This window comes from Phocoena sinus, chromosome 14, assembly GCF_008692025.1.
Source record: "Phocoena sinus isolate mPhoSin1 chromosome 14, mPhoSin1.pri, whole genome shotgun sequence".
Lineage (NCBI taxonomy): Eukaryota > Metazoa > Chordata > Mammalia > Artiodactyla > Phocoenidae > Phocoena > Phocoena sinus.
This window is the reverse complement of record NC_045776.1, coordinates 89,239,834-89,260,080: the sequence shown is the minus strand read 5'-3', so window position 1 is coordinate 89,260,080 and position 20,247 is coordinate 89,239,834. Positions and strand designations below refer to the sequence as shown.

Genomic DNA, 20,247 nt, shown 5'->3' with positions numbered 1-20,247 from the left:
CAGGCGTCCTCGCCCCCAAGTTCACACGCAAAATGCTGCAGACGCCTGTCCGCCGTGGGCAGGAAGTGGGTCTACAGTTTTCCTGACTTTTTTTCTTCCCCCAAACTTCTTATTCTGTAGTCACAGAATGCAATTTTTGAAAGACTGTGGTAAAATACACACGACCTAAGAATTTCTCTCTCAGCCATTTTAAGCGCACAGCCCAGGGGCATTCAGTACATTCGCACTGAGCGACCGTCCACCACCATCTCCACAAATTCTCATCTCCCCACACGGAAACTGCCCCCTCAGACCCCTGACACTTTGGCAGGCTTCCAGCGCCGAGAAAGGCTGAGCCCGCGGCCTTGGGCCGCCCCGCCTGTGAGCACTTGGCGCCGTCCCTCTATCTACGTGGGGAGGGATGAAGCCACCTCCCTGCTGCAGGCTCTGCCTGGCGGTCACTGCTCAGCGCGGCCACTTCCTGCGCTAAGAAGCTCTGGCTTAAAAGCCCAGTGGGTCACGAAACTATCGATAATTCCCCGGGACGCAGGGCCACGATGGGGAGACAGTCAGGGGACGGGAGCTTCGCGCTCGGGACAAGTGGCCTACACTGGAGACACTTACTCTGCGTGGTCTCCCCCAAAACTCTGATGAGAAGTGACAAGAGGTGTCGGCTCCCTGGGTAGGGTTTCGGATTAAGTCTCTAGGTGGCTAATCCCCTAGGTGCTGCGGGCTGAGCGCAAGCATGGCCCTGGAAGCGCTTTGTGGCTACGGTAACGTGGCTGGAGAGAAAGCGGGCGCTTTGTGGTACCGATGCGGCGAGCGCCGGCGGCTGGAGCCTTGGGGCGGCGTGGGCCCTGCAGGACCCGTGGGCAGGGAGCCCCGAGCGCTGGGAGGTTTGCTGGGGAGAAGGAGGGCGGGGGCGCTGCGTCCTGCGGGCGTGAGGGGCACGGGAGGGAGGGAAGACCCAAAGTTTGGCTTTTGCAAAATATAATAGAATAGAAAAACCTCTGAGAGTCTGACTGACAAAAGAGGAGACACCGGTGAGCCCGAGGAACGTGAAAGACAACAGTCTCAGAGGAAAGACAGTTGTAAAAACTGGAAGAAGCGTGCTGTGTGGACCCATTCGCTTGATGCGCCCACATTCCTCAGAGAGCAGACCCATTCCCAGGAAGATAAAAACTGCCCAAACTGTCTCTGAGACCAGGTAGTAATGCTGAAGAGATGGGTTACCCCCTAAAATCAGAAAAGGTCAGTGCCCCTGCCTGGCCGGGGGCAGGCTCGCCGGGACCTCCTTGGGGGACAGATGTGGTCACAGATGAACGCGACATCCTCAGAAAGATGTCGGCAAGGTTGCCAGGCAATGTGTTAAACAGCCACGGAGGCACAGGAAACTAAGTCTCAACTTCCTCCTCAGGACTCGGAGAAGCAGAATAAAATTTGGTCACCAAAGAGCTGTTGAGGGACTTCCCTGGTGGCGCGGTGGTTAAGAATCCGCCTGCCAATGCAGGGGACACGGGTTTGAGCCCTTGTCCGGGAAGATCCCCCATGCCGCAGAGCAACTAAGCCCATGCGCCACAACTACTGATCCCACAAGCCACAACTACTGAGCCCCCACGCCACAACTACTGAAGCCCGGGCACCTAGAGTCCATGCTCCGCAACGAGAAGCCACCGCGATGAGAAGCCCGCGCACCGCAACAAAGACCCAACGCAGCCAAAAAAACAAAAAAACAAAAAAAAAAAAACACACACACACCTGTTGGGTTAAAGTGGTCAAGTGTGCAACCTACAAAACCATTTTAAAATTGAGTGCCTGGCTCAAGGCAGCGAGGGTCAAGGGGAAGAGCACGGGTTTGCTTGGTCAGACTTGGCCATTTCACAAGAACTTGAGTGCCTAAGCACAAAGGCGGTTCAGAGTCAGGACAGCTGTTTGTGCCATGTGTGACGTTATCCGACTCAAAGAGAAAACCCACACGGCCAGCTAACAGATACTGAACACCTGTGTCTGATTTAAAAATTTTAAAAAGTGAGCTAACGAAGAAAACCTGGTGACCTAACGTCAAACTACCCACTATATACGTACAGCACGTAAGTGCCAGCCCCGGGGTGGCACGAGGGGACAGCATGAGGAGACAGCACGAGGGGACAGCGAGAAGATGCTGGAGGACAGCCAGACTGTTCTTGCCTGAAGACGACCTCCCAGTCTACCTGGAAAGTAAGAGAACCAACAGAAAGGCAGTTGGAACTGCTAGGAGGTTTGGTCAGTACCTTGGTCAGGAGAGGTCCGGTTGTGTTGCCATGACGAACAGCCCCACGTCTCAGGGCTCTGCTCTGTGCTTTCCCACCACGAGCCCCACAGTGCAGCCCGCTCGGGAACAGTCCTGGTTGCTGAGGCCCCGGGGGACGCCACACCAGCGATCGAGCGTCCCTGCTCAGAAGCAGCTTATGCCCTAACACGGCTGACGATGACCAGGGCGAGTCCCACAGCTCCGTCCACACACGGGGGCCAGTGGTGCAGCCCTCCCGTGCACTTGGAGGCTGCGGGGTGCTCGGCAAGCAGCACCAATGCCACAGGAAGGGAGAGAGACCCACGGCGGACACGCGAACCAGGAGCTGCTCTGCACTGTCGTAACGACCAGCGCGACACGCAGCTTTACCGCGAGCGTCAAACACGTGGCAGTACACACGAGCAGCTGCGAGACAGCTGAAGAGAATTAAAACCTTTACCAAGAGCCCGAAAAGGAAACTTAAATACATTAGTGAGAGTCCTGTGATGGGTCAGGAAGGATCAACATTGTAAAAGTGTCAATTCCTCCCAAACTTGTCTATAAATCCAATGCTATCCCAGTATAAAAGTGACAGGAAAAAACTAACAAAATTTGACAAGCTAACCCTAAAGTTCACATAGAGAAACTGTCTGCAAGAACAGCAGCAAACTTTGTGCTCACAGCCTCCCCCAAGGCTTCCCACCTCCTTCCTGGGCCAGGAGGGTGTCCTCCTGGGCCCCTCTCTTTCTCTTTCACGTGGTTTACACCCTTATTTTACCGGAATATTTCTTCCAGTGGCTTGCAAAGAAGAGACGCAGGGAATGAACGTCTGTCTGAATCCTTGCGTGTCTGATACGTCTTTTTCTTGACTGGTATTTGGCCAGGATGTTTTAAGATCGCTCCTTTAAAATGTCCCACTGCACTTAGCTTTCTCCCCGCCGCCCAAATTCTATCAGTTGGATGAGGGACATCCTGGAAAGGCCGTCTAAGTCGTTCACCTTTTCTCACATTTTCAACTCACTTTTTGTTTTACCTTCTAGGGGATTTTATCAACTATAAATACTATCTTTTAACCCTTTTATTGAAAAATTTTGACAATCATTTAACTTCACAGACGCTTCCTAGGGGGTGGCACTCCAGCGTGGACTGTGGGTCCCTGGAGGTTGGTGCTGCCTTACAGACAACGGTCCCTATGGGCCACTTTCGTAGACTACGGCCCTTGTTGGGTGATGAGCCAGCACGGAGGGCGCCCCCCAGTGGGCAAATTCCGTTATTGATTTTGCTCCATCAAAAATCGTGCCCTTCTGGATGATACTCCATTAGAGAGCATGATCCCTTGAAAAGGACGTCCCTTAGGGATGGCCTGCCCCAGGGCAGATGCCAGCACTACCCTGCAGGTGACACGCTGCTAGGGGCCCTTGTCTGGGAAAAGGCAAGCCGCGCAGGCCTACTCCCCTGGTCCCTGTGGTTCAGTGCAGACTGTGTCCTTTGGCTTTAACTCAAGTATTTTATTCCTTCATGTGACATCCCTGGACTCCCAAGTGACACTGGTCAAGGGCAGACCCTGAATCGCACCCACCCTGCAACTACACCTACGGGTGGGGTCCCAGAGCCCTGGGCGCCAGCCGGCTGGGCCTCTGCTTCTCACTGCCTGCTCTGCAGGGACCCTGCAGCGGGGTGGGGGGCAGCCCAGGGTGGGCGTGGCCATGACCCTCTCCAGTCCATCACAGGAGAACTTGGTGACGGGGTGCCCCTGAAGCTCTGCTGTGTAGGCTACAACTGAGACCGGGGAAAACCAAGATGTGCAAGAGGAAGGCACTGCGGCCCAGTGGCGCTGGTCCCCGGGAACCAAACCCCTTTGGAGAAGCCCCTGGCTGGTGCTCCAGGGTGCAACGGTGACCAGGAGCTTGTCCCTGGGGATGAAGGGCACCCCCCCACAACCCTCCATGGGGACCGTCATGGGCTCAGAGGCCCTGCTTAGGCCCTGGCTGCTCACCCAAGGAGGCCAATCCACTTGGGGTACAGTGCCAGGGCCCCATTTCTAAACCACGGCCAGGGCAGGAGTAAGGGCCCAGTGCTCAAGTAGCTGCGGTCCCCAGTACAGGGCAGGCGCCCCCTCGCCCTTCTCCTCCAGCGGGTGGAGGCAGCCAGCGGTGGCCCTGCTCCCCTCCCTCCTGAGCTCTCACCTCTCCAACAGCACCACCTGCTCTGCTGGGGCAGTGGGGGGCAAGGCCCGCCCCGCCCTGCACGTGCACCCCGACAGCTGGTGCACAGAGAAGACCAACCCAGCGGACAAGTTCCATACAGGGGTGACGTGGCAGATGACAGGGTGGGGACCACGTGACCAAAGCGGAGTTGAAGACCCAGCTGGAGGTGGCAGGCAAAGGTCAGAGGGATGAGGCTGAAGGGCCTGGGGGAGCGGGGCGAGGCGAGGCGAGGCGACGTCGGCGCTCCACCGGGCAGCCCTGGTGGTGGCAGCGGCCAGGGTGCGGGAAGGAACTGAGGGTGGGTGCGCGACCCCCAGCTGTCACAAAGCCCCACAAAACACTCAACCACCTGTCCATCCAAAATCAAGGCTGTATTTACCTTCATTGGTTGATGTGAGAACAGAATGTTTAAAATAACCGGAGTCTACAGTGGAAACACAGGGTTGAGGATACAGAACCGAAGAAAGCAAACAGCTACAGATGGCCGAACCAAGGCTCAAACGCCGAGGACACAGGTGTGGATGCCAGCAAACGAGGTACGCTGACAACAGGGCATGGTGACATTCACGGGGTTATGAAAGTAAGCCTGAAACCAAAAGGAAATCATGCCAAGGCCTTGGCCGGTGGGAAAACATGAGACAAACGTCTGCTGATGTCCTCCGTGAGAAGTTACTTCTTTTGTGCCTTTAGCCTTTTCACCTCCCAAGCCCTACTTGTCTGGGGTGGATCCCGAGGACGCTGCACAGTTAGCACAAGGTGCACACACGTCCCAGGGCCGCTCCGTGGTCCCCCCGGCGGCCCGGCCGCCCTGAGCGCTTGCATAGTTGAAGGACGGTGCTGCAGTTAAACGTCTCAGGGCATTTCCAAGTGACAGCGGGTGGGTTTTTGTGACCACGTTAAACAGATAACCAGAGGAGTTTCTAGAAACCGTTTTTATAAAGTCTACCCAGGTAAAGAATTTAATAACATCATATATTTATATTAACAGACTATTTACACTGTTTGTGTTTTTTTTTAAAAAAACAAACCGAAAAAGAAACCCTTCTACACTTCTGCATAATAAGGCAAATAAAGTTTTGTACATTATTAATTATCTTAATATATATCTGTAACTTCGGTTCCAAGTACCAAGGGAGGGCCAGGGCCGGGCCTGAGTGGGGACATCACAGTGCGCTGGACAAAATGACCGTTTTCTTCTCCATAAATAAGACAAAAAAAACCCCTGGGGCTCTGAGGCCATTAAATCGCAAAAGCAAACTAAAAGTTAAAAAGCAAAAGTCTTTTTTGTTTCATTTAAATGTCTAAAGAGCACAAAGTTGAAAAAAATACAAATCTATTAAAAACGCTTCTCACCTGTGGGAAAAAAGGTACAAACTTGAATTTTTTTTCCAGTAGCCTCATCTCAAGCTCGGAAAACAAAAGACCACCCCCAGAAGAGCTGTGTATGACACCCCCAACTCCGCAGGCTGCGAGTGGAAGAGCGAGCATCGCCCCAGGACCGATGGAACTGTGCTTAAGTTCTAGAAACAGACGTTTAGGTTAGTCGACAGCAGTGTGTTCGTTCGTGGAGGAACCTCCGCATGCGCGGCGGGCGCGGCCCCGCGGCCACTACCGCGCCTCTACCTCCTGGGGGTTGCGCGACGGGGAGTAGTCGCGGGCCTCGCCGGGCGCGCGGGCCCCGAGCGGCGTAGTCCTGCTCCGTGGCGGCCCCGGGGGCGTGGGGGGCCCGGCCGCGGCCACCAGCGGGGGCGGCGCGCCGAGCGAGGCGGCGGCGGCCGGCGGGGTCCGCGCCAGGAGCCCGTTGTGCAGCGCGGCGGCGGCCGGCGCGAGGCGCGGGTAGTGCAGGGCGCCCAGCGCGGGCAATAGCGCCGCGCCGTCCAGGTGCGCGGCCCGGGCGCGCTCCAGCTCGTCGCGGCGCGCTTCCCGCAAGCGCTCGGGGCTGTAGTCGTGCGGCTCGCGGTCGCGGTAGGGGCGCTCGGGCGGCTCGAGGAGGGCGGCGGGTCCCGGGGCGAGCGGGGCGCGGCGGGGCGGCTCGGGGCCGCGGTAGACGTCCCGCGGCGGCTCCCAGGCGAAAGCTGGGCGCTCGCGGCCCGCGGGGCCCGGGCCGGGCTGCGGGGGCGCGTCGCCGTCCTCCCCGCGCTCCTCCTTGACCTTCACGTCGCTCTGGGGCCGCTCGGCCGCCGCCTCGAGCGGCTTCACCGGCTCACGGCCCAGGAGGCCCGCCAGGCGGAGGCCGTCCCCCAGGGCCGCCTTGCTGGGCTTGGCGCTGTCCTCCCGGGCCGGGGAGCGGCTCTCCTTGACGCGGGGCTCGGCCTCGCGCTCGGCAGACACCCCGGGCCGGCCCGGCTCGCCCTGGCCGCGGAGCAGGAGGCCACTGCCCGGGTGGCCCACGGCGGCCACGGGCGAGGACCGGCTCAGCAGGCGCGTCTTCTCCAGGAGGTCCCTGGGAGCGACAAGACAGCACCCCTCAGCCTGGCGGGACACCCTGCAGCGAACTCCCCTGACACAAAGCTCCCACCTCAACGCGGCGAGGCCACTGCCCGCCGTAGTGACCTCAGGGTCCTTGCCTGCGTGCGTGTGGGGTCCGCTTAGCACCCCCGGCTCCCATGGAATCACTGCTAGTGGGACCCCGTCAACACGTGGTGACCACAACCCACGTCCCCACGAGTTACCCCACGCCTGTTTCCCCTCCACAAGCACCACGGAGACCGACTTTGCAGCAGAACCGCAGAGCGCTCCACGGGGTCCCAGGCCACTGAGCCCCTGAGCCGGCCCCAGACCCGCTGCAGAAACAGGGTCCTGCAAATCCTTCCTCACGTGGAGCGTGTGGCCTGGCTGCGGTCACCACAGTTCCACCCACCCCACTGCAGGCTGGTTCTCACCCGAGGCGCCACCCTGTTGTTGTTTTTTCACCCTGTACTTTTTAGTCCTTTGCCCCTGAGCTGGGAGCACGATGGGCACGGCCCCCACCTTGATGAAGGGCTGGGAGGGCAGCTGGGCTTGACTGGGTCAGATCCGAGGCTCCTTTTCCCCTTGGGAGTCCCCAGGTCCCCCGGCCCCCTGACCAACCCTCAGTGCTGCACCTGGCCACCATCACTCTACTCGAGCCCCACCCGCTTGACCCTGAGGTCCCCATGGGGGACCTGCAACTCCCCGGGCTCCTGACCCGCTGTGGCGTAAGTGCTGTGGCTGTAGGAGGTGGGCAGGCCCTGGGCTGCTCCCTGGCACCCTTCCTGGGTTCTGCGACACATCCCCACCGTCTTCCAGGCTGATTCTAGGTCATCTCCTCTCTCTCCTTGCTGTCTCAAGCTCCACCCTGTGCACCCTGTGCACCCAGTGCTTGGCACGCAGCACTACCCATGAGTGAAATGCTCCACATTCAGGAATGGGGGCACAGGACCTGGGTGGAAGGGCCGAACAGGGAGCCCTCTGCTCCAGTCCACGTGGCGGGCCACGACTCAAGAACACTCAAGCCCCAGCCTCTGCCCCTGACCTCAGAACGTGGCTACCACCTCCCCTGCCCTGGCCTAGCTCTGCAACGCATGGGGCTGGGGGTAGGGAGGCACGCACAAGCTCAGCCCCCATCCACCTGCCCACAGGTGTACCTCCCAGACTCGGGCCCTCTGGTGGCTCAGCAGCCCCCTGCAGCGTGCAACGGCATCCTCTGCCCTGCTGATATCTGAAGTCCCTCGAGGCCCCGCTGTGGTCCACAAGCCCACGGTCCCCGCCAAGGCCTCGGAGGGAGCGAACCCCCGCCCTGGATGGTGCCTGCCCAGACCCTGCACCAGCAAGGGTCCTCTGTGCAGGTAGAATGGAGAGTGCTTGGGTGTGGGGTCCCCTTCCCCTACTCTTCCCGGGCCCTGAGGATACAGACTTCACAGCCTCCCAACCAAGGAGACTGAGGGCAGAGCTCAGTGTGCCCCGCGGGCAGGTACGCGCGGCTCAGCTGAGCTGCCTAGGGTCTGCGGGGGCAGGAAGCCGGCAGGATGGGAGAGCGGAGGGTCCCCACTCACCGCTCCTCCCTGCTCTTGTCCAGCTCTCGGTCGTGGTTGGTCAGGGCTGAGACCTGCTCGGCGTCTACAGGCTTAGGCCACGGGGGTGGCGTGGGAAACGAGGGCGGCGCCCGGTGCAGCCGGTTCCAGGCCTCGCGGGGGCTGGGCAGGCCGTGCAGCGTGGGGCCCTCCTTGGGGGCAAAGAGGCTGCCACCGGGAGCTGGGGGGTGGGTGGCGGTGGGAGCGTGAGGCCGGGTTGCGAGGGAGGCGCACACACACGGAGATTCCCGACCTCAGACCTACACGTGCCCCAAGGAGCCGGCAAAAGAGGTCCGTGCGCCCGGCGTCGGGGCGGCCCTGCCCCACGCAGGCGTGCGCGAAGTGAGGGCGCATGCGCGGGGAGGGGGGACGCAGTCACTCACTCAGCGCGTGGCTGCCCAAGCCTCCGAAGGCGTTGCTGCCCAGGCTCCCCAGGCCCCCGAAGGTGCTTGATCTGCTGAAAGGGTCTGTGGGGGTAACGAGGGCTCAGGGGTCCCCACGTGCGCACCGGACCCTCCCCACACCCCGTGGCTCCCGAAGCTGGCAGGCGCTACCTCTGCAATCGGAGGGGTACCTGCTTTTTGGGGTCATCTCCCCACCCACCTGCATCCCCCCAGCCCTGAGGTCAGCACAGGCCAGCCAGACCGCACGGACCTCAAGGGGCACCTACCCGTCAAGTGACCAGTGGGCAGGAAGCTGCCGGGATGGGCTGAAGGTCCGAACGGGCTGGTGGTCGGATGGGCGGCACCTGAGAGGGGGACAGGCTGCTGGAGGCCGGAGTGCAGCCGGGACCTCGACTGCGGCTCCTGCCAAGGGCAGGTGCGCCCGGGGCGGCTGTTCCTCCCACTGCAGGCATGTGACCAGGTAGGAGGTGGGCTTTCATCTCCCCGGAGCCTGGGGGACCCCGAGGGGGCGGAGCAGAGAGGCAGGTGCTGACAGCAGTGGAGCCCCCAGAGGAAAAAGGGCAGAGACACGGCCTGCGATCGAGCCTTCAGGGGGCTCTGCCGAAGCCAGCGGCCCTGGAGTTTCCGACCAGAGCTACAGTCCCGGTCACCTAACAGTGGGTGCGGCCTGGGTGCTGACGGACACTGGCCAGAGTCACAGCTGCCCGAGGCCGCAGCTCGTCCTGTGGCGTCCCCTGGCTGCAGGCCACAGTCCACAAGCGTCACGATGGCAACGGCCCCGGCTCCCCCGACGCCCCTCAGGACCGAACCTGGAGGGCAGCCGGTAGGCCCAGTCTGGAGACGGGGCCTGTTGAGTCAGGGGCCGACTCTGCTGCCTAGGGTGCCCCACCCCGTAGCCTAGGAGTGAGTGCCTGGCGAGACCAGTAACGTGGGCGCCCCCTCGTGTCCCTCCAGCTCCCTCCACCTGTGGGGACCCCAACAGTGGTGCGCTGTGTGCGTCACAGGCGGGCTCCTCCACCTAGACACACGCAGGTTCGAGTCCCCAGAGAGCTCCCAGCTAGAAACTTGACCTCACCTCCAAGCGACCTTAAGTCAAAGTTCGGAAGACAGCTGGCCCCAGGGCTAAAGAGGATGGTGCACGACAGGGCCATGGGTGGGTGAGGAGCACAGAGGGGCCCAGGCCACAGCCTGTGGGCTCTGGCCCAGATGGGAGGCCCTCTGCTTTCTGAGGGGCCCTGACGCCTGGCTGGGGTCTGGAGGCCATCAGGGTGGTGGAGCCGGGGCTGGAAGAGGCGCCACGCTCACCAAGCCGGCCAGCGTGACACCCATCATGCCTGTGCGCCGACGGGCTGCCCGCATGGACCACGTGTCCACGTGCAAGGGGGCAGCGGGCGGGGGTGAGCGTACATGAGCCTGGAGAAGGGCGGGGGGAGGTGTCCGAGGAACAGTCAGGGAGGGCTCTCTGAGGAGGGGACGTCCTTTGAGGGCCTGACAGCTGGGGAGGAAGCAGCAGCAGCCCCGGAGCGAGGGCTCAAGGCCGCTGACCTCGGAAAGGCCTGCTGCTCGGCTGCCCTCGGCCGGCGCCTGGGAACTCGGGTTCCAGCAGGTTTCTCGCTTCCCTCTGATAGGAAGGCCTCACGGAAGCTCAGTTGCTTGTGCAAACAAGGTGGTCTGTGTGACCACCTGCTCTCCTTCTGGGAGTCCGGGTTTTGGTCCATGCAGGCAAAGCTGCCTACGTGAACGGCCCCCAGTAAGAACCCTGGGCAGTGGGTCTCCACGAGCTTCTCTGGGAGACAGCGCTTCTCATGTGTTGTCATGGCTCCTCTCTGGGGAATGAAGTGCGTCCTGGGGCCCCTGGGGCAGTGCTCGGGAGACACCCGCCCATTTCCACCCTCCTCCTCTTCCCGGCCGAGGCTGCAACGCATACAGCCAGGGCTGGAGTGTGACTTGTGCCGAGTCCTGGGAGCACTGCCAGCCTGGGGTAGTCCCAGGGACCCTGACGCCGCGAGGCTGTGGCGCGGCTGCTGGGGGGCGAGCACACGGGTTCTGAGAGAAAAGCCAGACCCTTCCTGGGAGGGACAGCGGGAAGGACGCCCCAGAGAGGAGGGCATCCTGGCCAGAGTCCACGCGGGGCTCAGGTTGGCGGGGGAAGTCTCCGCAGGGGGAGAAGCTCGAGGACCCACCAGCTACGGCCGGAGAAACAAGAACGCCGCTGGAGCAAAAAGGTGAGAACGCCTCCGCCCGGCCGCCCCCCGGCCTGTACGGTGGCCGAGCCCCCAGGGCCCACGAGCCAGGCTGCCTTACCTGAGCTGGAGAGGAGGGGCCGGGCCAGGTCCTGCGGGTAGTGGAATCCGGCGAACACACCCGGGGCAGGGGGTCTGCTGAACAAGTCCAGCTTGGCGCCCGCGTCCAGTTTGTGAGGGCCCAGCTGCATCTGCGGGACAGAGTGTACGCAGGGGCCGCCGGTGAGCTGACAGCAAGGTGGGAAGCTACCTGCTCCGCTGGCCTTGCCCAGTGAGCGCACAGACAGGTAAGATTTATCCTGACGGCGTTTCAGCAGATGCAGGATAACCGAACGCCACGTGTGACTGACACAGGAAGGTCCTGACTGGGGTGTTCCACTCCTTTTCATGCGCTTCTTGAAAGCTGGTGTGTTTTACACTTAAAACACATCTCAATTTGGATGCTACATTTTCACTGGAAATACTTTGTTTAGATTTTGTAAAATTGAGCTGGAAACGTACATCCCACACCCAAGTCGTTCCAGTTTTCCGATGACTAAATTTACCTTCAGTATTAAGATTCAAGTTTATTGAAGTTGAACAGAACTACGAAGCCCGTCCCTGGGTCACAAGGGCCGCAGGAGGCATGGGGCTAGGTGAGTTCTATCTGCCGAGATAGCAGCGACAGAGCGGGTGCTTGGGCCCTAGCTGGGGACCTGCCCCACCCCCGCTCCTTCACTGTGCCTTCTAGGTGGCTGAGCGTCTGCATGTTGAATCCCACAATACTCTGTCATAAATCCCTTTCTGTGACTGGGCCTTTGTAGCAAATTTAGGACGTGATGAGTTAAAAGTATTGTGTGTGCGGTAACGTGTTATCTGAGACGGCAGACGAGAGCACGGAGACCCTTCTGCGATACGAGGGCAGGGTCCCGTCCCGGCCCATTGCCCCAGCTGTGGGTCCCCAGGTCTCCCACTTCCCTGTGTCGCTCGGCCAGGGCGCCTGGTACCACCTGCCGGGAGGGGGACGGCCTCGAGCTGGGTTCCTGTTCACCACCTGTCACCCGCCCCAGCCCCAGGAGCACGAAGGCTCCGCGAGCGCTTTTGGTCATCTTTGCCCCTGGCTAAAAACCCAGGCACACAGCAGGCCCAAGTGCTAATAGACGCCTGGGGGGAAGAAGGGGACAGGGCCGACGGCCCACTGGGAGGACTCAACTGATGGTGGGGAGGCCCCCAGAGTCAGCTCCTCCCAAACCCCTGCCTGCGTCACCCTGGGCGGCCAGGTGGGAAGTGGCCTTGAGTTCCCCACACACCGCTGTCCTGTCCCCTCCCCACCTCCAAGCCCTCACAGCCCAGCACAGCGCCGGGGCGAGGGGCAGCCTCTGAGCCGCAGGCCTGGCCGGCAGCATGCGCACCCAGGCTCACCTTTAGCTTCTGCTGATGGTGGTAGATCTGCCAGGCGATCTGCACGTGTACAGCACACCACTTCCCGGGCTTCTGCGACAGGGCGGGCGACGGGCTCAGCTTCGAGGCCAGGACCTCCTCGCTCCCCCCACCCCAGATTCCTGCTGTCACGGTGCACCCCTGTGGCCACTCAAGAGGCACCCAGAGTCCTCCCTGGCCTTGGACCTTCCCTGAGGTCCCGCCAGGCCCCTTCCTCCCAAGGTGAGGCAAGCAGGCATACGCACACTCACCCTGACTGCTGTCCGGTATGGGTCTGACACCTGCCATCGACAGAGGAAGAAGCATTAGACCCAGGCTCTGCAAGCAGCCCAGCCCCGGGGGGTCGGGGGGAGAGGACTACGTGGGCCTCCACGAGGAGCCACGCCGGCGGGAATGCCCACCAGAGAAGGAAGGAGGCACGGGCACCGCTGCCACCTACCCCGGGGGCTTTCTGTAGGAGGGTGTTAACAGCACTGGCCTGGCCTGTTAGCTCGAGTGGGTTTGAAGTCTGAGGGGAGAGACGGACAGGGCACGAGATGACTTTGCAGGCCCCATGCCCAGGCGGCACGAGAGCCCCCAGGCGCCACCCAGGGGCGGCCTGGAGTCCCACCATATCCTATCCGGAGGTTTCTGAAAAGGTTCTTGATCGACGTGCCTGGGCCAGGGGCTTCCCCAAGGGCCAAGGCAGCCCCGCCTCAGGCCAGGTGAGCGGAGCAAGCCCAGTCCCTGGTCCTGGGGCGTAGGGGGTGCTTCCTGCCTGGGCCTCCTGCAGCGAGGATGTCCCTGAGCTGCCGCCATCCGTACCCCAACCCCGAGCGCTGCCAGCAGGAGGTGAGAACGAGCGAAGCCACGCTCTCCCGGCCCCGTGGGGCACAGAGGGCCCCAAGGGTCAGGATGTTCTGCGCTGAGGTGAAGACCCCTTGGGGGCCACCCGGGGTCACGACACACGCAACCACGTGCGAGGCGGCTGGAGCTGCCCCGGGACGGCGAGGGCTGGCTGGGGGCGGGGCGGTCCTGCAGACCCCACCCACCGTGCCCACCCCCCTCCTGGGAGCAGCTGGTACCTTGGGCTGAAAAGCACCCTGCAGGGATCCAAAGGGACCTGGGTGTGGGAGCAGGGCGGGCAGTCCTGGGACGGCTGGAGGGAAGGGCGGGAAAAACTGCAAGAGAAGGCGGGAGGGGCATTCCAGGGGCCTCGCTGGGGCCTTGCTGGACGCTTGGACGCCCAGGGCAGGGACGCCGGGCCCAGCCCTCTGGTCCCCACCCCGTCACCCCTGCACTGGGTGGGAGGCTACACGGACACGGCACAGCCCCGCCGCCCTCCACACCCCTCACCCTGCCTGGAGAGCTCAGAGCGCACAGGGACACTCACGTTGGAATGTCGGAAGTAGGGACTGTCCAGCTTGGGCGTGTACTTGTCAAACTGGAAGGGAAGGAGACAGAGAGTGAGGCCTCCGGCCACGCTGACGCCCTCCAGCCAGGCAGTGGCCAGAGCAAGGCTGCTGGCCTTCAGCCAGCTGTCCCCTAGGCTCCCCGAGGGTGCTGCCCCTTGGCCTTCCCTGTTCTAGTGGACCCAGCACGGGAGGCGCAGACTCGCCCATCTGGTGTCTGTGGCCGTGACTGGGGCGGGGGCGGGGGCGAGGGCATGGAGCCCAAGGCCGTGGTTAGGCTGCAGGACACACCGAGGCCACTGTCAGACTACTGAGCGACCAAGCAAAGCTGGGCGGGAGCAGAGGGGACCCTGCCCCACGGCAGCTGGCTCAGGGCATGAGACCTCGAGGACAAGGAACATGGGAAGAGTCCTGGCTCCCGTAGCCCCTCAGTCCTGTCGGGCCTCCGGACCTGCAGCCCTGCTACCAGTGGAGACACTGAGGACCCCATGTGGGTGCAACTGGCCCCACGGCCGTGTGGACACGCGGTGCTCCCCAAGCCCGAAAGAACGGCTCAGGATGGGGAACCTCAAGGCATGACCCGGGGCGGGTGGCGGGGGGGGGACGAGAGAAGAAGCTGGACGGATGGCCGGACGGAAGGGGATGGTGTCAGCCTGCATGCGTGCAGAGAGCGTCTGCGTGTGCCTGCTGCGTGTCCTGCGCCCGGGCCGCCCCCGCCCGCCCGCCCGCCCCGCCGGCACGCAGCCTACGCACCGGCGGGGGTGCGGCAGGCGGCAGGAGCGGCGTCGGGGGCGGCCCGGCAGGGAAGGGGGCGAATGTGTGTTGGTGCTGGTGTGTGTGCTGGTGTGTGTGTTGGTGCTGGTGGAACTCCGCCCGCAGCAGAGCTCCCGGGCCCAGGGGGGCGCTCTGGACCAGAAAACGCGCGTTCAGCTCTTGCCTGAGCAGCTCGTGATCTACAAGAGAAAAAGAGAGAGACAGAGAGGCACGTCGGCCGCGGGCTCCCGGCGGGGCGAGGCGGATAGTCACCTGCTGGCACTCCCGGTTTCGGCAGGCCAAGCCGTGGTGGCCGCTCGCTACGTGCGGGCCCCAGGGTGGAGGTAAGAGAGGTGCCTGTGACCAAGTACCAATCAGAATCCCCGAATGAGGCTGGCAATACATGATTGGCTGGCTGAATGAGATCAACAGGCTGGCATCTAAAGGCAAGAGAGAACACCGTGAGCCACCCTGGGAGCCCCCGGAGACAGCCCTGAAGGGGAGCCCTGCCCGTCCCAGCACCCCCGGACCAGTTTCCTGGTCCCATCCTGGGGCACTGAGCTGCCCCAACCCAAGCTAGGCCGACAAGATTTTAGAAAAAAATTGGGAGACCCACAGAGAAATCCTTAGTGACCTAAGATTTGGCCGTGAGGAAGCCCCTGCTGGAATCAGGCAGGGAGGGAGAGGCCAAGCTGGGCCAGGCCAGCTGCTGTTCACCTGGGGCCCCTCTCCTCCACCATTCAACCCTCCTCCCTTCCCCCACCCGCCCAGCAGCCCAGGGACGGTGGATGGGAAGAGCCACGGCAGGCCCTGGGAGCCCTCACTGCCATGACCACGGAGCAGCTCCAGGTTTCACCAATCCCCTGCCTCAGACTGCCCGACCAGGCCTGGCAAGGGCTCAGAATGGAGCAAGGGATGTCTGTGTCCGTGTACGCATGTGAGCATCTGTATCTGTGTGTGTGTGTGTGTGTGTGTGTGTGTGTGCGCGCGCGCGCGCACACACATCGGAGGCCCTGGCAGGAAGCTTCCTCTGCCCTGGGCAAGGTGGCCTGCTAGCGCTATGGGCTGCTGGGGGGCTGCCATCCAGCTGGGTGGGGGCCGGCCCCTCCCCAGGGGCCGCTTCCCTCCCCCCGGGGATTAGGATCCCACAGTGGAGGGGAACAGTAACCCTGCTGCCCCACCAGCGGCGCCCGGACCTACCGGCGGGGTGTCCTGGGATGACCAGGCTGTTGGCCGGCAGCGCCGGGGGCGGGGGCAGTGTCGGGGGCGCGGCGAACATGGCCGCCGCGTGGTGCTGGTGCTGGGCCTGCGAGCGGAGCGCCAAGTGTGAGGTAGAGAGGTGGGGGCCCGGCCCGTGAGGCGACAGGGACGCGTGCTTCGCGAGCCCCAGGCTGGCGCCGCTGCTGGCGCTGCTGCTCCTGCTGCAGGGAGGGGCGCTCAGTGCCCGGCCGGCGGCGCGCCCCGCGCCCACCTGCGGCTGCGCGGGCCCCGCCCCGCGCCCACCTGCGGCTGCGCGGGCCCCGCCCCGCGCCCACCTGAGGCTGTGCAGGCCGTTGTGCGCTGCCGCGCCGGGGCCCGGGAAGGCGCCCGGGGGGAGAGGCACGTGTGTCGGGAGGGAGGCCCGGGTCTGCAAGGGCGCGGGCGGCGGCTGCGGCTGCGGCGTGAGGCGGGGCAGGCCCGGGGCTTCCTTCTTGACGGGTGGGCTGGACGAGGCGCCGGGCGCGGGGCCGGCGGAGGGCAGGACCGGCGCGGGGCTGCGCACAGGGGGCAGGAAGGGCGGCTCGGTGCTCAGCTCGCGGCTGCGCTCCAGGCCCGAGACTTTGGGCGCCGCCCCAGACTTGGCCTCGGACTTCTCGCCCAGCGTGGGTCCTGCGGAGAGAGGGGGCCGGAGTGAGCCCGGGTCCTGGCTCATTGAATGCCCTCCAGGACTGTTTCCCACGGGGCGATGCGCCGCGCGGAGCTCCCGCCCACAACACCTCGGTACCCCCGCCCCCCAGGCCACCTGCCCCGAGGGCCGACCCGCAGGGAGTGTGCTGCACCTCCTGCCCACGGAGATCCCAGCGCAGGGGCTGTCCCGGCCCCATTTTACAGAGGGAGACGGAGGTGCACGAGGAAGCCGGGCCAGGCAGGGCGCTGGGCTCCCAGCTCATTCTGTCGCCCTTCCTTCGTCTGGCAGGAGCTTCACTTGTGCTAGGGGCTGCTCCTTCGGGACCCACCCGGTGACCCCTGGCCTAAGCCCTCTGTGGGCCCTTGCCCTGGGGGAGACTTCCGGATGACACGCCTTGCCTGGTCTGTCGGGAGGAAGCTGCTGCGGGCCAACACCGCCCCCCTCGTCACCGCCCCGAGCCTCTGCTCCCTTCCGAGCTGCGGGCCTGCCCTTGGGCCTGAGCTCCAGCCAGCTCACTTCAGACCCTCCTTTTGAAACTGCTACAAGGGAGGCCTCAGGTCACAGCCCCAGCGGCCAGGCGGAGGGCAGCCCCACCCGTGTGAGCAGCTTTGCCTGCACGGGGCAGCATCCCAGTCCCCAGGAGGAGTGGAAATTCAGGTCGCTGGGCTGCCACGCTGAGTGAAGAGCTGGCCACGGCCTCCCCTGCAGCTGCAGGACAGTGTGACCCAGGCTGGCAAAGAGGTGAGAGGTCTGGAGCCTCTGGGAAGTCTCCTTCCCTAGGGCAACACCTCCCTCTGCCTTGGGTCTGTTTGCTTAGGGACGCACCTACAGAGGAGGCCAATGCCACCACTCCTGCAAAAGGACAGGAACAGAGGACCGCTGGCTTCAGCCCACGTGCTGCTCACAGCTGCCCAGGGACGCTAGCCCTTTGTCCCCTCCTGCCTCTCGCACATCTCCACACGAGGCCCTCACAAAGTAAGAGCAGCCATCAGAATGGGAAGAGGCAGGCATGGGCCATGCAGACCTGGACGTGACCCCACGTGCACCACGAGTGCCCCAGCCCTTCTGGAGACGCCTGGAACCTTCGAAGAGCCTCCTGCCACTGGAAGAGCACGAGCACTGCCGCTCATCACCCCCCGCCCTCCGCCACTAGGCACCTCTCTGGGCGCCTCAAAGCCCAGAGTCCCCTGAGCTCTGCTGTATCATAACCTCCAAACCTGTGGCTGTGACCTTATTTGGAAAAAGGGTCTTTGCAGCCGTAATCAAGCTAAGAATCTCAAGATGAGATCAGCTTGGAATCGGGTGGGCCCTAAATCCAGTGGCAGTGTCCTCGTAAGGGACAGAAGAGGAAGAGGCCTCGTGAAGACGGAGGCAGAGACGGGAAGGATGCAGCCAGAAGCCAGGGACGCCCAGGTTTGCCGGCGATACCAGGAGCTGGAAGAGGCAGGAGGGACCCCTCCCCCGGAGCTTCTGGAGGGAGCGCAGCCCCGCACACACTTGACTCCAGATTTCTGATCTCCAGAACCACGAGCAGGTGGACGTCTGTTGTTTCAAGCTGCGCGGTTTGTGGTCATTTGTTGAAACGGATGCGCCCTACGTTAATTCCGTGTGAAAGGCCAGCTGAGCGTGCCTGGCTCCTCGGAGCCTCTGGTGGGCCGCCTTACCCAGACTCCCCAGCAGGCGTCTGCTCAGCTGTGATGCTCTGACTTGAGGAAGGGGCTTCTTGAGTTCAAGGCACGTAGAGGCCATGCCCGGCTACCAGGCCAGCAGGACCCACAGGGCTGTGGGTGCCCCAAGGCCTGTCCTGTGTGGTCACATCCTGAGGGAGCCCTCCAAGCAAAAGGGCCCCTTCTCTGCGCTGGGTCCAGTGAAACCCCCTTCCCGGCCACAGCCCACAGCCGACAGGCTGGGTCACAAAGGCCTATCCTGGCCTTGATGGGACCGTGGCCAGGCATCCACCCTCCAGAGCAGTGCCTGCCAGAAGAGCTTTGTGGGACAGTGAGATGCTGGGTACCTGCGCCATGCCACTCGGGGCTCACTGGCCAGGGCCTGGGTGTGCTGGCGGGGCTGCATCCCGAGCCAGCTCTGGCCACCCCAGAGCCCCTGAGCCCGGGGAAGTGCATTCCTCACGGTCCCGAGCGGTGCAGGGACCCCGCTTTGGGAACCGCCGCTCCAGCACTGCCCAGCTCTGGCCGAGACACTGGCCCCGTTCTCAGCTTCCCTTGTTTCCTTGGGGTTTTCCCCGGGGGTTGGCGGGGGGGGGGGGGGGGGGGGGGGCGGGCTGCATCCCTCAGTAAATGACAGCACCCAACTCCTGCCTGAGGCTCTGCACCTGAAACCCAAGACAGCCTAACTTGGGGGCCGCCACGGACTTCAGGAATGTGTCCTGTCCCTTCCTAGAGGCCAGGAGCCCAGGGACACACGTACCTTTATCGGCTGCCGGGGCAAAGAGCTTCTCGGAGCCCACAGACGCCTGGAAGAAAGAGAGGAGGGTCAGAGGCCAGAGAGACCTACAGCGCTGGGGTGAACCTGGCCCTCACCCCCTGCCCCCGGCACCCAGGAAACAGGTCTGGGCAGGTTCTGTGCACACAAGGGCCGCCCAGCCTGGCAGAACACATCCTTCTGTGCCCACAGCCCCCATGGAGGAGGGTGACCACGCCCAGGCCCAGCTGCAAGTACTCGGACACAGGTCATTCGGCCTGTGATCAGGGAACCAAGGATGCCCCACTCAGCAGGGATGCAGGGGCTCAGCGTGGCCCTGCTGGGTGGGGAGCTAGGACTTGGGAATCGGGGCACCAACCCGCGGAGCCGGCACCAGGAACCTGAGGGCTCCGCTAGGCCTGGCACTGGAGGTGGCGGGGGGTGGGGTGGGGAGCAGAGTTGGGATGCCCCCGCCCCCCAGCCCCAGGCTGCGGGACATCACCTGCCACGCCCCAGACATGCTGCGTCACAGGTCTGGGGACCCCGGCCACCATGATGCACTGAGCATCCAGGTGGAGTGGGGTCAGCCCACTTCAGGGGGGAACGTGGCCGTTTCTGATGGGCCCCTGGGCCGCTCCCCTCCTGGGGAGACGCCCCTGTGTGTGCAGGGCCTTGGGAAGGACGGGGGGGGGGGTGAGGGTGTGGCCCACCGCTGGCTCGCGGTTCTCCCCAGCTGATGTTGTTTTCAGTCTCGCTGAGGTATGGTTCGCATACCATACAACACGCCCACTGGAGGCACACAGCTGCGAGCGACCGTCACCTCAGCCTGTCTTAGAACATTTCCAGCCCCAAAGAAAGACCACGTGCCTTTCAGCGATCAGTCACCCCAATCCTCGCATCTCCCGCCGCCCTGGGCGCCACCACTCTGCTTCCAGTGTCTCCCGATGCCCCCATCGTGGGCTTCCTCGGGGAGAAAGCAGACAGTGGTCGCTGTTGGCGTGGGGTGACTGAGTACCAGAGGGCACGAGGCCTCCCCCCAGGACGTCCACTATCAAGAAAGACAGAAAACAGCCGGGGCTGGCGAGAACAACGTGGGGAAACTGGAACCCTTGTGCGTTGCTGGTGGGAATGGAGAACGGTGCAGCCGCTGTGGAAAACGGTATGGAGGTTCCTCAAAAAATCAATCACAGAACTACCGTATGATGCGGCAATCCCACTTGTGAGCATATGTCCAGAGAACTG

At 63.1% G+C, this 20,247-nt stretch overlaps 1 protein-coding gene across 11 annotated transcripts in view; it reads right to left on the bottom strand.

Annotated features, from left to right (window-relative positions):
* Positions 1–4,805: 4,805 nt before the first annotated feature.
* FBRSL1 (fibrosin like 1) overlaps positions 4,806–20,247 on the bottom strand; it is an 83,963-nt gene continuing 68,521 nt past the window's right edge. For 2 of the 11 annotated variants that reach the window (XM_032654603.1, XM_032654606.1), the window contains 15 exons: positions 19,012–19,057; positions 16,232–16,565; positions 15,897–16,117; positions 15,068–15,136; positions 14,697–14,896; positions 13,925–13,975; positions 13,617–13,712; positions 12,992–13,060; positions 12,804–12,833; positions 12,535–12,606; positions 11,195–11,324; positions 9,157–9,234; positions 8,870–8,953; positions 8,469–8,667; positions 4,806–6,898 (listed from right to left, as the gene is read on the bottom strand). In XM_032654603.1, the coding sequence (XP_032510494.1) occupies positions 6,064–6,898; positions 8,469–8,667; positions 8,870–8,953; positions 9,157–9,234; positions 11,195–11,324; positions 12,535–12,606; positions 12,804–12,833; positions 12,992–13,060; positions 13,617–13,712; positions 13,925–13,975; positions 14,697–14,896; positions 15,068–15,136; positions 15,897–16,117; positions 16,232–16,565; positions 19,012–19,057 (2,514 nt within the window). In that variant the 3' untranslated portion in view covers positions 4,806–6,063. Of the gene's footprint in view, positions 6,899–8,468; positions 8,668–8,869; positions 8,954–9,156; positions 9,235–11,194; positions 11,325–12,534; positions 12,607–12,803; positions 12,834–12,991; positions 13,061–13,616; positions 13,713–13,924; positions 13,976–14,696; positions 14,897–14,969; positions 15,137–15,896; positions 16,118–16,231; positions 16,566–19,011; positions 19,058–20,247 lie in introns of all 11 variants that reach the window. The other 9 variants (XM_032654605.1, XM_032654604.1, XM_032654610.1 and 6 more) reach the window with 9 other exon arrangements.